Source organism: Solanum pennellii, chromosome 4, assembly GCF_001406875.1.
Source record: "Solanum pennellii chromosome 4, SPENNV200".
In the NCBI taxonomy this organism is placed as follows: domain Eukaryota; kingdom Viridiplantae; phylum Streptophyta; class Magnoliopsida; order Solanales; family Solanaceae; genus Solanum; species Solanum pennellii.
In genome coordinates this window covers 70,456,970-70,472,219 of record NC_028640.1, presented here as the reverse complement: position 1 = coordinate 70,472,219, position 15,250 = coordinate 70,456,970, and the positions used below count along the sequence as shown (strand labels likewise).

Here is a 15,250-nt window from a genome sequence, read left to right as displayed (position 1 = left end):
TATATATATATATATATATATATATATATATATAAATTTTGCATGGTAGGAGAGCATATTCAATGTTGGTTATACATGATTTATCATGTACTTTGATCCCTCTGTCCTTAATTATTTGTTTGTTTATTTTTGAATTGAAATACCATTTAAGAAAATTATTATTGATATTATGAGTTTACCGTTTTACCTTTATTAACTATGAAGTGGATGAATTAAAAATTTAATATTTTCAAAAGGTAGAAAGTAATTAATTGAGGGTATAATAAGGAAATTTTTTTTCTGTTCTTTCTTAATTTGTCAAAATGAATAAGTAACTAGAGAGAACTATAAAACGAAAAGTGGATAATTAATTAGGGCGGAAGAGTATTAAACAGGAAGGCATCTTTAAGTTATGAGAAATTTACGTATTATTTTATGCAAATTAGAAGAAAAGTAACTAACTCAACTTATCTTATCTACCCATTATTAATACCTATATAACAAATCCTTACATAATTAAGAATATGTGCATAACGACCCCTTAGAGGACAATCTTGTTCTATCTAAGTTGTTAATTAATTAATGTTCCATTACTTGTTTCAGCTAAATTTTCATAATTAACTCTTTGCAGTAAATGTAAGTATGGCGATGAAATCAATAATAGTTTCATTGAATTTATTTCTGCTCACCAACTATGTATGCACAGGTAACAAAATGTCACATTTATGAGAATTCATCACTTTAACTACTCATCTTAATAATGCAATTAACTTCTATGAGCACACAACTAAGAATTCATGCATTTAAAGGATTTTGAAAAAGAAAAAAAACGAAGTTGAGTGCACTAATCTCCCATTATGCGCAAAAGGAATTGAACTATATTTGGTTCCTTTATTTTATATTTTCTATAGTGTAATAATGTAAGATGTTGAAGGATGCATGCCCTTTCAAATTGGGAAAAGGTGGAATAAGTCCCATAAACATTAGCTCAAAGTTGCACCACTGTTTCAAATTTTAATGCAGATCTAGGGAAGTCCACATCATGTTAGCAATTGTTTGAATTAAGAAAGTTTGATAACATGACACACTCAAATGCCCTAATAAAGTTTGGACTATCAAGAAATAGACATATACATAAACATCATCTACATGTACTTCTGTCAGATATCGCGATTGTGTAGGTAGGCACCATGAGTTCTATATGTTTGTGGTGGGTTGGAGGGCTTTTGTACATCATAGCACAAGTCGTGACTATTACTCATATGTTATTTGAGTTGGCGCTCTTTTCTTAACAACCCAATTTCCTCAAATCAACAAAATGTACTTGTTGCAACTACAATGGCAACAAGAATTAATCCACACAATACGATATATTATATAACAATATGTAACAACCATCCAATCGAGTTGCAAGGTAAAAGAAATTTTGCAAAGGCATAAATAAGTTATGCGTCAAGGCAAAAGAAACTAAGCCATGACAGAAGTTATGTCCCAAGAGAATAAGTGCAGTGAAACAAATTAATTAGACTTAAAGGTAAAACAAATTAAGTACAAGGAATAAGTTTAGTGACCTGAGTATGTCCGTAGAAGTTTAGTGGCTCAAGTTATGCTACAAGGCAGCATAACTTCTGTCACTATATCGAAAATGATCATTAGCGATAATTAATTCTTAGTTATCGCTAAATATCTATTTTTAACGGTAATTAATATTTTTTATATGAGTCGCTAAAGCCTTTAGTGACATTGCTTCTAATGACATTTAGCTAATGGCGGTAAAGACTTTAGCACTCTTTATTAATGTCAATAGTTATTGCTGCTAAAAGTTATTTTTATTATAGCGCGTAAATAAAAATTCTCTATAAACTTATCCCGTAAATCAGAAATTATCGTGAAGGCATCTAAAAAGTTTTGCTTGCAAAATTAATTGTGCCCAACAAATATAGTTCATAGTTAAGAATACTTTGGCCCAAGATTTTTCATTAAATAAGCACAAAAATTAAAGTCCACACGAAATAGGGATAGTATGCAAAAACTTGCATTTCAGCCCAAATAACTTTTCTCCATGAATAGAAATTTTTTAGTATTTGGTATTCGTTATGGTATACGAGAATAAAATTTTAAAATTACGATATTCGAATTTAAATTTAATATGAGACATTAGTAGTATTTATTATTTGGTATTTTTCGAACGTCCACCCTTTGCCCAACTCTACTCATAACCAATATTAAGCATGGAATAGAAAATAACAAAAGTGAGTGATGGTGCCAACTAAGAGAGATATAACGTATGTTTATAGAAGACGAGAAACACTTGCAAAATTATGCGGTGCAATGCAATGGAACCAAAATTAGTGACCTTTATAATATGCCAAAAATATAATACATGATCAATGTTTGATGATGATAACAAGAGTCAACGACAAATGTATATATATGAAAGAATCCATTAAGTGTATGACAGAGACGTGAAAGAGTGGCAAAACACAGTTGGAAATAACAACTTATATGTACTTGAACAATTAACCTGATATAAGAATCAAGTTCATTCATGTTTGGGCTTCCGATCCATGCTCTAATTGGACCTGAAATCTCACGTGACTTGCGAATGGACAGTTGATCTGCTTATATGGACTTTGTCCTAAAAAATGTATCATAATGAATTTTTGGATAATTTTTCATTTCTCATAATTAGAGTAATTATTATACAGTGAGTTTCATACAGAGACATACAAGTAGAAAACAAAAGAAGTAAAAGGAAAGGTGGGATCAGCTAGCTAGAAACTGTTTTCTGTTCAATTTGGCTTATGTAATAAATATTTCTATATATATATATATAACCATCAGAGCTAAAATTTGTTTAAAGATTGAATTTTGAGGCCAAGACTAGTTCTATGGAGGTCAGTGCTGGACTAGTTGCAGGCAGTCACAACAGGGATGAAATAGTTGTTATTCGCCGTGATGGTGAATTCAGTGTAAGTTTTCATTTGTGTTTAAGTGTTATTAAATATGATTATGGTTAATTAATAATGTTGATTTTTTTGGTCATCAGGCAAAGTCTATGCAGCAGCAGAGTGGTCATATTTGCAAAATTTGTGGAGATGAAGTGGGGTTCACAATAGATGGAGAGCCATTTGTAGCTTGCAATGAATGTGCTTTTCCAGTTTGTAGAACTTGTTATGATTATGAGCGTCGAGAAGGTAGCCAAGTTTGTCCTCAATGCAAAACTCGTTTCAAACGCCTAAAAGGTAATGTGTCATTTTTAATTTTCTTCCTCTGAAATGTTAATTTGCTACTGTATATATTTCTAATTCTTGCAACTTTTTTTTGATAGGTTGTCCTAGAGTACATGGTGATGAGGAAGAAGATAACATTGATGATGTTGAAAATGAGTTCAGTTTTCACAATGATCGCGTCAAACATGATTTCCAGGGTTATGGTTTTGATTACTTTGAGCAACACATGTCTTCTCGTGACTCGAGACATCAACTTCCTCTGCCCAGTGTTATGCATATGCATTATCATGTAATGGTTCTTTTAGCTATGATAAGGCATTGATGAACAAAAATAAGATAACATATGAACATTGCTTTGCAGGTAGATACTGATATTGATCCAGACAAACACGCATTAGTACCGATTGGTTCAGCAGAGTACGGTGGCAAAGGAGTACTTTCCCTGCCCTACCACTATAACACCAGAGGTAATACACTACAGTAATACATTGAATCCAAACTCGGAATATATAAAATCTGTAGTGATATTGATGAATTCTTGAATTTTGTTTCTGCAGTGCCACCAAGGTCTCTGGATCCTTCAAAGGACTTAGCTGTTTATGGATATGGAAGTATAGCTTGGAAGGAGAGGATGGAAAGTTGGAAACAAAAGCAAGAGAAGCAGCAGATGAAGAAAGACGGAGAGGATGGGGAAGATGAATTTGATTTATCAGTGTAAGTTCTGCAGAAGCCAACATATCTAACTTGTTGAATTTGTATTATGTGAATTTAGTTTCCATAATATGTGTAGCATGCATAGCTAAAGTCAACCTTCTAGTTAATTTTTTTTATGTGACTCCCAACTCATTACTAGATTTCGATTATTATGGCAGCAGTTAACAGCTAGTACTATTTAATGTGTTAGTGAAAATGTTGCTGCATCTTCTATGTATTTGATGTGACAGATAGATATCCAAACATTTATGGAATTGTCATATTGCTGATTTTTTGTATTTACTTTTTGTGAAATCAGGTTAAATGAAGCAAGACAACCATTATCAAGGAGATTGCCAATTCCATCAAGCCAAATCAATCCGTATAGAATCATCATCATGATTCGGCTTGTTGTTCTTGGTTTTTTCTTTCATTATAGAGTCACTCATCCTGTTAACGATGCATATGGATTGTGGCTAGTCTCTGTAATATGTGAAATTTGGTTTGCTGTCTCATGGATCCTTGATCAATTCCCTAAGTGGCTTCCCATTGATAGGGAGACTTACCTCGATCGATTGTCCCTCAGGTACTGTGGTTAACCAATCTTACTCCTCTATCATGTTCACATTCTCTTTGTTAATAGTAGCCAAGTACTTTATGTCTTTTAGATATGAAAAAGAAGGGAAGCCTTGTCAACTTTCTGCAGTGGATATATTTGTGAGTACAGTAGATCCACTTAAAGAACCTCCTCTGGTGACTGCAAACACGGTTTTGTCCATTCTAGCGGTGGACTACCCTGTCGATAAGGTGACATGCTATGTATCAGATGACGGGGCTGCTATGTTGACGTTTGAAGCATTATCAGAAACAACTGAGTTTGCCAAGAAATGGATTCCTTTCTGCAAGAAATATAATATTGAGCCTCGGGCTCCTGAGTCCTACTTTTCTCAAAATATGGACTATCTCCAAGGCAAAGTTTTGACTTCATTTATAAAAGAGCGACGAGCAATGAAGGTAAGCTATCATGAGTCATGACTCCCCAAATATTTCCAGGACCTTAAGTCAAAAAATACTCTTTTAGCTTTTGGTTGGTGTTTCTTTTGAATAGACTTTACCTGATATTGCAGAGAAATTATGAGGAATTTAAAGTACGCATAAATGCTCTGGTTGCTAAGGTGCAAAAGGTTCCCGAGGGAGGTTGGACGATGCAGGATGGGACTCCTTGGCCCGGTAATAATGTTAGAGATCACCCTGGCATGATTCAGGTACTGAAATTTGGATGTCATTATTAATGTTGGTTATTTTGTTCATTCTAGCTGTAGTGATTTCTTCTCATGGTTATCATTTCCAGGTCTTCCTAGGCCAGAATGGGGGGCTAGATACAGATGGTAATGAATTACCTCGACTAGTATATGTATCTAGAGAAAAAAGACCTGGATTCAACCATCACAAGAAAGCTGGTGCAATGAATGCTCTGGTTTGTAATGCATAAAATTTTTACTTTTGCTCTATAGATGCGCGATATTTCTGCTTATGAGCTTAAAATCTATTTAACAGGTCAGGGTGTCTGCTGTGCTCACTAATGCTCCTTATTTATTAAATTTGGACTGTGATCACTATATTAACAACAGCAAAGCCATTAGGGAAGCTATGTGTTTCATGATGGATCCAACGCTTGGGAAGACAGTTTGTTATGTTCAGTTCCCTCAGAGATTTGATGGCATTGATAGGAATGATCGGTATGCTAATAGGAATACGGTGTTCTTTGATGTAAGTGCAAACTTGTACAATCAATTACTGCATATCTGCTTAACATTTCTTTGTATTTGAGTGAAGAGTGTAGTTGATTTTACATGAATCAGATTAATATGAAAGGATTGGATGGTATTCAAGGACCTATATACGTTGGAACTGGATGTGTTTTCAGACGCCAGGCACTGTATGGACTCGATGCACCCAAGCAGAAGAATGCTCCATCTAGGATATGCAGTTGCTGGTTAAAGTGGTGCTGCTGTCAAAGCTGTTGCTCCGAAAAGAAAAAGAAAAATAAGAAGCCTAAATCTGAGGTCAAGCCTCTTTTGAATGACGAAGACTCCCTGGCATTAACGGTCTCTCAAGAGGTCACACAAGGTAAACTGATTCGGACATCCTTGTGCATACTATGCTAGTGCCATTTAATTGAAGTTCCTCACTAGCCAGTTCAATTGTTTTCTGTCAATGTGGCTTGAGCAGGTGAAAATCGATCTCTTATTTCTGACCACAAGTTAGAAACTAAATTCGGGCAATCTCCTGTTTTTATTGTATCAACACTGCTAGAAAATGGTGGGACTCTTAAAAGTGCTGGTACAGCTTCTCTACTAAAAGAGTCCATTTATGTGATAAGCTGTTGCTATGAAGATGAAACAGAATGGGGAAAAGAGGTATAAAATTCCTTGCGTTCTAATCGTGTTCAAAATGTAGTGATTGTTCAATCTAACTACTTTGAAAATGCAGATTGGCTGGATATATGGTTCAGTCACTGAGGACATATTAACAGGCTTCAAAATGCACTGTCATGGCTGGAGATCCATATATTGTATGCCTAAAAGGCCCGCATTTAAAGGATCAGCACCGATCAATCTATCAGACCGTCTTCACCAGGTCCTTCGATGGGCACTTGGTTCTATTGAAATCTTTTTTAGCAGGCATTGCCCTCTCTGGTATGGATATGGTCGTGGTCTCAATTGGCTCGAACGTTTCTCATACATAAACGCCACCATTTATCCATTCACGTCTATTCCCCTGGTCGCTTATTGCACTCTACCTGCTGTATGCTTGCTCACAGGAAACTTCATTGCACCTAAGGTAAAAAAAAAAAAATAAAGACTTAGCTTCCTTATATCTATCTACACATGATGAACTCAGCAAGAAAGATAACTCAATTCTGTTAAATGTTGCAGCTTGACAACATTGCTAGCCTGTGGTTTTTGTTACTTTTCATTAGCATTTTTGCAACAAGCATTCTTGAAATGAGATGGAGTGGAGTCGCGATAGATGGATGGTGGAGGAACGAACAATTTTGGGTGATCGGAGGTGTATCAGCACATCTATTCGCTGTGTTTCAAGGTTTACTAAAAGTGTTAGCTGGTGTTGAAACCAACTTCACAGTAACATCAAAATCCGGAGACGATGAAGAATATGCAGAGCTTTATGCATTCAAATGGACAACTCTGCTCATTCCACCAACCACATTGTTAGTGATAAACATTATAGGAGTTGTTGCTGGTATCTCCAACGCTATAAACAACGGATACGAGTCCTGGGGACCGTTGTTTGGGAAGCTGTTTTTTGCAATCTGGGTGATTCTTCATCTCTATCCATTCTTGAAAGGACTTGTTGGTAGAAACCATACAACTCCAACAATCATCATTGTCTGGTCAATCTTACTTGCTTCCATATTTTCACTTTTGTGGATTAGGATTGATCCATTTTTGGCGAAAACAGACGGTCCACTTCTTGAAGAGTGTGGATTGGATTGTAACTAGTTTGTGATCCACTTCTTGTATTTTTGGCTATTTGGTTTCATTTAACTTTTCTACAATCCATTGAGCTATATGTCAATACAAGTACCACTCCAGCAAATCATCTTTTTTTGCACAACACATAATGAAGCTATCGCTCACTATTATCAACTACTATCATTATCAGCTATCACCCGATACAACACCACCATCAAAGCTTTATTAGTCACAACCATTACTACGATAAATTGTCACCATTACAATTATCACCACCATTAACACAATAATCATCAATCACTATCGATATGATAATATTATCCACCACAACTATTAATACCACTAGCTATTAGCCTATTACCTACAACACCACTATTAGCCAATTACCATCCCTAATTGACGCCAACCATAGGCGGATCTGTACGTGCATCTGTTACCTTTGAAAAAAATCATGTATATCTATGTTGAGAAATTGACAGAAACTAAGATATAATTAATAGTGTACCCATGAGGAATATATGAGTATTCTTGTGTAGCTGGTACAAGACAGAGGAACCATTTGGATCTAGCTAGATCATAATGTTGTTGATATAATTAGATTAATCGAGAATTTTATTAAACTTTATATTTATTAATTTTAGATTATAACAAAAAGAAAACCTACACTTAAAAATAATGTTAGGAAAACAAACAACATAATTATTTAGTATATTTATACCTATATCAAAATTCAAACATTTAAATCTTAATTCATATATTAATTTTTCAAACATTTTAATATAAATAAAAGCAAATAAGTCCTTACATCATTAGTGCACAGACAAGTTCCAATATATGACCATGGAAGTGTCAAGTTCTAATCAATAATAATTGAGATTAACATATTCCTAAGATAAGATTTGTTGTTGTCACATACCAAGACAATGAATTAAGCCCTTAATTGCTAATTTACTATACGTGGAGTAGTGCTTCCATTAGAGTTTTTTTTTTCTTTTTTCATGATGAGCACTAATTAATTAAACTGTATTTATTATCAGACAAGTGTAACTTTAGTAACTGAACAAATTGGATTCCAATGTAATATACTATAGATTAGCCTTTTTGGAGGCATAATTACTTTGTCAATTAATTCCTATCCCATGTTAGTGGCAAACATATATATGATCACTATCAACCACCAACAATTTCAATTGGCAATTGCAACATTTTATTTATTATATTCATCGTTGGTTACATATATGATGCTCTTAAATTATAGTATAATCTCCTTTTACTGCTGATAGGATTGTATATAATTAATAAACTCACTTTGCAGTTTGTAGTCATCAAAAGAAGTAAAAAGGTAAAGAGAAAATGACAAAAATGGCCCTTTCTATATGTTTGGAAGTAGATTTAAAATAATCTATGCACTAAACTGTTTTGGACCCTATGAGTTCATCAAAAATTAATATTATTAATTAATCTCTGCTTTGATTGATTTGATTTGATTTTATATATTATTAATTTAGTTTTAAAATTTTTAAGTATGTTGAACTATGATCAAATCAATAAGATTTTTTCTTATCGATTTTTGATTTATCGACTATTGAGCCTTAATGATTTGATTTTGGATTAACTAATAAAAAAATGTTCATAAAATAAATATATAACTTTTCCAACAATTTGACACAACAGAGCAATATATACCTTACATAATGCTCATAAAATAGAAACATTAACAAGTACAACATGGAAAAAATTATACAAGTGCAACACAAATTAAAGATTTATGATGAGTTTGAAGACTAAAAAGTAAAGATTACAGTAACCAATAAGGTATTGATTATTGGTATTTAATATTTATGTCGGGATAAAAGAGTAAATTACCATAACCCAATACTAAAAAATAAAAACAAAAGCGATAATTTTTTATTTTTATAAAATTATTAAAAATTCGTTAACTAATAATTCAATAACAATGAATCAATAACTTTTTTTTTCCAGCTTGATTTATTGATCGATTTGATTTTTGCTCACCTCTACCGTCAAATATTTAAAAACTTTGAATGTTAGTAACACATAGAATCTTAATAGTTCATCAATTGATAAATTATATAAATTTTATCTTATTGACGAGGATTCGATTCTCGTGTTATTTTTCTGGTATTGAAAAAGGGGAAGGGAATTTATGGGAAGTAGACAAATAGCGCTATCAAACAAGGTGTTTGAAGAATCTAAGAGAGGACCACTCACTAATAATAAGGTCCAGAATGCCACTAATAATGCCTCACAACTGTTCTTTTTTAACATATGTCTATGGACCGGGTCGACATTTTATTTAGGAAAAATTACATAAATTAATACATTTTAAAAAATAATTACTGATTTTAGCGATACTTTTTGTTTATTACCATTTATAGCAATACTGTAATAAATCTGTAATATGTATTAAAATTGTATTATAAATGAATTAAAAGCGATCAAGTGAAAAAAAATATTATTGCTATAAATGGTAAATATTTTATTATTATAGCACATTTATGTAAGTTTCCCTTTTATTTATATTCCTCCCCAATCACTTCTTCAATTTTCAAAAAAAAATTGAATAAAAGTCCGTTTGAATTAGCTTAAAAGTCGATCAAATCTATTTTTAAGTCAGTTTTTAATTTGGCAAATACTCAAAATAAGTTAAAAATGACTTAACATAAGCTACGAAGTGTTTAGTAAGGTAAAAATGACTTAAAATAAATCAGAAACCAAAAGTAAGTCTCCCCTACTTTTTAATTTTTTACTTAAAAGTCAATTTAGTTTGACTTTTTATTTTTGACTTAAAAACTTCTTTTTAAGTCAATCTAAACGGGTTCTAAATATTTATTCTTAATTATCAATCGTATCAATAGTTTAGTCTATTAATTTGCTTTGTATATATTGTGTTTGATCATATTATATCGATTTACTCTTTATTAAAATAAATTTATTTTAATTCATAAATTTTAAAAATATCATTTAAATTAGGACGGAGAGAGTACCTTTTTTAAGTGAAAGAAAGTCGAAAAGGGAGTGGATTTTTTTCCCCAAAAAGTTGTCCATCATAAAGTAAAAGAAGTAAGAAATTAAAAGTAGGGAGATGATGATTCATGAAATTAAAGGAATTGCTTTCATGACGTAGTGTACTTTAATTATAAACTAGTACTAATAAATTAGTGGAATTTGCTTACACAACTTTACTTTTCAACTAATTCATTCATCATCCTTCTATGATACATTCTCAATTAATTATCATATACTATATAGTTCTTCATATATATGCTGATGAAATGATGTAGGACTAGATTTCCCTTTTTCTTTTTTTGCTTATTAAGCCTAATCTTTTATTTATCGCGAAACACCAATTTATGAAACAAAAGCAAGTTGCTATATCACGTCTATGGTTCAAAATCGAAACTATTTAATCATTAAAGTAAAATTAATTTTCATCCTAAAACGAATATAGACGTATTAGAAGACATATGGTGCTGTCAATTTTAATTTAATTCCAAGTTAAAAGGACTATAGGTCAAAAAAAAAAAATAGGTTAAAGTATGAGCAAGTGTGAACTAGTGAGACTTTATTGACTTATAGTGAATCTGACATACATAATTTAATTTAATCAAAGTATAGCAGAGGCCAGTGTGTCAGCATTCACCGCACGAACACATACACTTAACCATTTTATTTTATTTTTTACTGTGTCTTTATTTTATTTTTATTGGCTTTTGGACCTTAGTGTATATGACAGACAGGTTTGAAATTGAGCTTCTACCTTGTGATGATGATTCGAATGGTTTCAAGGCGGTAAATCATTTAATCATAAACGTTCAGATACATGTATTTGATTAAAATTAGATACTATAATTTATTTTAAATATATAGAATTTAAACGACTTTACGTATATTTAAAATATATAGATAAATTTTGTTCATCTCTCTCACCTAACTTTCATCTCGTTTGTCACTCTCTTATGTATATGGTATCACAGATACATGTATCTACTGTAGTTCACATATATTTGGGATGCATGAATATCTTGCTCGTCACTTTCTTATGTATACGGCATCCTATAAACATGCGAATCACACTAGATACATACAAATACATATATTTAGTGTGATTATATATATCTGGGATACATGACTATTCGCTCGCTTCGATTCCTATTTTAGTTATTTGATAGCAATAATAAATGTATTTAAGTGTAAATTCATTAAAATATGATAGAAATTCTTAATTTATGATAAATATATGTAATTAATATATATAATACGGATATATATCTAATAAACAGAAATAAATGATCACAATTATTTCTTTTTATTTATCTGAATATTTAAATCTTATCAAACCCCGATCCTCCCGTTTGTTTATCCAAGAGAGTTAGCACCAATGCTTTACTTCTTAAATATTCTTCTTTCAGAAAAAAGAAAGATTAAATTGTTGGTTCTTCTATGGTTCATTAATACTTATATACTTACTTTAATTACTTTAATTATAAAAAGAAGTTTATGATATGGTCCCCTCAATTATTTACTGATTCTAATTTTTGTGATACCTTGCTCACCACAACCAGTCTTCCTTTGTCCTAGACAAAAATTCAAAAATAAGTAGACATTCCAAAAATAAATAACTTAAGTAATTATTTTTCTTTCTTCTAGAAAATTATTTGTACACTAATTAAACTCCGTCATTTGTCTAACCAAGAGAGTTGGCACACTGCTTGAAGTCTAAAAGGTGACATGTGATCGTCGATAAAACTAAATCAGCAACTTTGAGATTGAATATGGCTTTGTGTTGTACTCGATAAGGTCAGATTATTTTTTTTTTGAAGTTTGAGATAACGATGCAAATAAATCTAATTCGAAGAGTTTATTGATAGTCGATCTAAAGATCTAAATTCTCTAATGCAATGTTACTTAACAATTCACAGGCCCTTAATTCCCTATTACAAATTCAATTGTTATCTCGAATCATCAACTTAGGGTTATAAACACTTTGGTTGCTTGAATAAATTTTTGAAAAAAAAAATGAAATTGATGATTCTTGTATTATTTTTATATACTTTTATGTTTTCAATATTAAAAGAAGACTATGATCTGGTCCCCTCAATTATTGACATATTCTAATTTTAATAATAACTTGTTCACAATCCTCTTTTTTCCTTCCACAATGTACTAGACAACTCAAATTAAAAAAACAATACAAGAAATCCAATTTTTTTTAAAAAAAAATTGCAGAACTTATTATAAAAAACCACACTACTTGTTGATTGTTTATGTATCCTTCATTTACTTTTTAATTTAATTATACCTAAAAGAAGAAAATATTCTAGCTCGCTCAATTATTGATAAGACTAATTTTTCTCGCCCTCAATTTCAACAATCAATTATGTATAAGTAAATTTTATCTTTTTCTCATAGAGATAGAGAGATTTGTTTATTTCTAATGACTCACAAAACATACTATAGCAAATTTGGAAAGGAAGAATATAAATAACAAGAAATTAAATAAGAAAAAGGACATTATAATACATTTTAATTATAATAATAAGGCTAAGAAATGACAATAATAAGGGTATACCATTTTTATATTCCCAACTGGCTTTACTTTAGATGGGGTTCTCATTGCTGGCCTGCCCCAATCACAGGGACAACAGGTATCACACCACTCACCAGGGAATCTCATAGTAACTAAAACCACATGACCAAAATTATTTCTTAATTTTTTTTTCCAAATCACATAAACTTAAGAAAAAAATTAATGTAATTCCATAAATAAGGTATCTGATAGATCTTCGACTCAATAAAAAACTTACTCAACTCAAAAATAATCCGGGTTCTTCAAAAACCTGCAATTTTTTTTGAGATTTTGTACGAATAAAAACAATTGAATACATAATACTACTAGTAGTAATTAAAATGGCTGCATACAAATTATTAACTGAAACCTTGCAAAACTCAGCCCAGAATTTTTTTTTTTTAGAGAGAGAAATATATTTATATCATCATCATCATCATTCATCATGCAGATCTTACTCTTAACAACATGTATATACATATACATATTATATAGCAGCTTTGATATGCATTTTTTTTGTGTGTGTGTGGGTAACGTACTAATTAACCACATCACGTTTGATTCATGATCCATACGTGGCGTCTACTAAAAATTTCCACTACCTAAACGGCGGCGACGGTCTCGCTTGTGGCGGAAACGTCAGATCCCTTCCCGCCGGCTACGGCGGCAGCGACGGAGTTCTTCATGTAGTCCTTTCTAGATGCAACCAACGAACACTTGTCCTTCTTCTCATCTAGATTCATTTGCTGCTGTCTACACTCTAGACTGCAAAAAGCACTATCTCCTCTGCAAAATTCGACAATTCAAACGAATGATTAAAGCGGTGGTTTATGTAAATTGACTGTCGAAGAGTAGGATTATTAGCGAAATTAAAAATTAGTACCTGTACATGTAGATATCCCGGCCAGGGATTAACCGGCGTTTACAGAGGAAGCAAGCTTTCAAAAAATTAGCAGTTTCTAGAAAATCAGCAGATTTACGGCGGTTTCTGACGGAAACGGTTTTAGCTGCTGCCAATAAACGTTGTTGATCTAGCTGTTGCTGCTGGGTGTTTGCAGGTGAAAAAGGATTGTGAGGATCGAATGGATTATTGTAATTACTATTAGGGTCAGGATTATTGAGATTGAGATCTAAAGTGAATTCTGTCATACTTGTTGTTCTCTTCATCGGTGGCCGAGTCCTCTTCCCCAGCAACATTTTTTTCTTCTTCGATTTACAGAGAGAGAGAAAAGAGGAAGAAGAAGAAGAAGAGTGAGAGTGGGGAAGATGTGTTGGGAAGATAAAGAAGAGAGCTAAAGCGCAAGGAGAGAATCTCCACCCTTGATTGTGTATTATTTCATCAAATATTTTATAAAATTGAAATAATTTTTACTATATCATTTTCTCAGATTCCATCTCGTTACTCCTCCTCGTTTTATTGGGAACAAATTATACTAAAATTAATTATATATATAATGTTTATTTTATTTTGAAATAAAATATTTCTTAAAATAAATAACTTTTTTTTAGAAGTTTAGTCAAAATAGACTTCTAATTTATATGGTAAATTTTTCGCTAGATACTAAATTTAACAATTCTTTTTATTATATTTGTTGTTTCAAATAATTATAAATATTTGTTTAGCTATACATATAACTATCTCAATAAGATTTAAAATAAAAAAATTTAAAATTATGTTAATTTTAAATTATTCTGAAAACTATTTAATCTTAATATACTATTTCCTTTCAAATAAATGTCATTTTAAAATTAATTATATTACTTTAAATATTCAAGACAGTATATTTTTTCAATTATAGAATTATTTATTTCAAGAGATATTTATTAAATAATAATATAACTAAATTTATATTTATTAAATTTTTAAAATGTAAATGTTTATTTGAAACAGAAGATTTTCATACAATTAGCTTCACATAGTACGAATTTTTGATACACCACTAATATAAAAGTCCATTCATTTTTAATGAATGAGAAATGAAAAGATATGTGTACTTTAACTTTCATTATGACTCAATTAAAAAGTGTAACTGAATATTAATATATTTATATGGAGTTTTAAATTTTGTGCTAGACAAAGCTCTTTTACATAAAGTGAAATGGCCGAAATATGTAACTTTTATTTTAAAATTTTAGTTTCACTCGATTAAAGTTAAAAAAATGAACAGCAAATATTCATCATTAATATATTTGGAAAAGAAATGAGAATCAGATGTGATTGGTCATACATCCTTAAAATTAAACAGAAAATCAACTGA

At 31.3% G+C, this 15,250-nt stretch overlaps 2 protein-coding genes across 2 annotated transcripts; one reads left to right on the top strand and one right to left on the bottom strand.

Moving 5' to 3' along the window:
• The first annotated feature begins 2,864 nt into the window (after positions 1-2,864).
• Positions 2,865-7,576, top strand: LOC107016344 (probable cellulose synthase A catalytic subunit 3 [UDP-forming]). Its single transcript, XM_015216835.2, has 14 exons — positions 2,865-2,951; positions 3,029-3,224; positions 3,311-3,501; positions 3,574-3,679; positions 3,770-3,926; positions 4,225-4,491; positions 4,574-4,919; positions 5,033-5,170; positions 5,257-5,382; positions 5,463-5,675; positions 5,768-6,035; positions 6,138-6,325; positions 6,399-6,749; positions 6,845-7,576. Exons 1-14 carry the CDS (start codon positions 2,871-2,873, stop codon positions 7,427-7,429), a joined length of 3,213 nt encoding a protein of 1,070 aa, XP_015072321.1. The 5' UTR covers positions 2,865-2,870; the 3' UTR covers positions 7,430-7,576.
• A 5,584-nt stretch (positions 7,577-13,160) lies between these two features.
• Positions 13,161-14,322, bottom strand: LOC107015608 (FCS-Like Zinc finger 5-like). Its single transcript, XM_015215932.2, has 2 exons — positions 13,876-14,322; positions 13,161-13,778 (listed from the first exon to the last, which is right to left on the bottom strand). The coding sequence occupies exons 1-2, from the start codon at positions 14,187-14,189 to the stop codon at positions 13,595-13,597; spliced, it is 498 nt and encodes a 165-aa protein (XP_015071418.1). The 5' UTR covers positions 14,190-14,322; the 3' UTR covers positions 13,161-13,594.
• Positions 14,323-15,250: the final 928 nt, after the last annotated feature.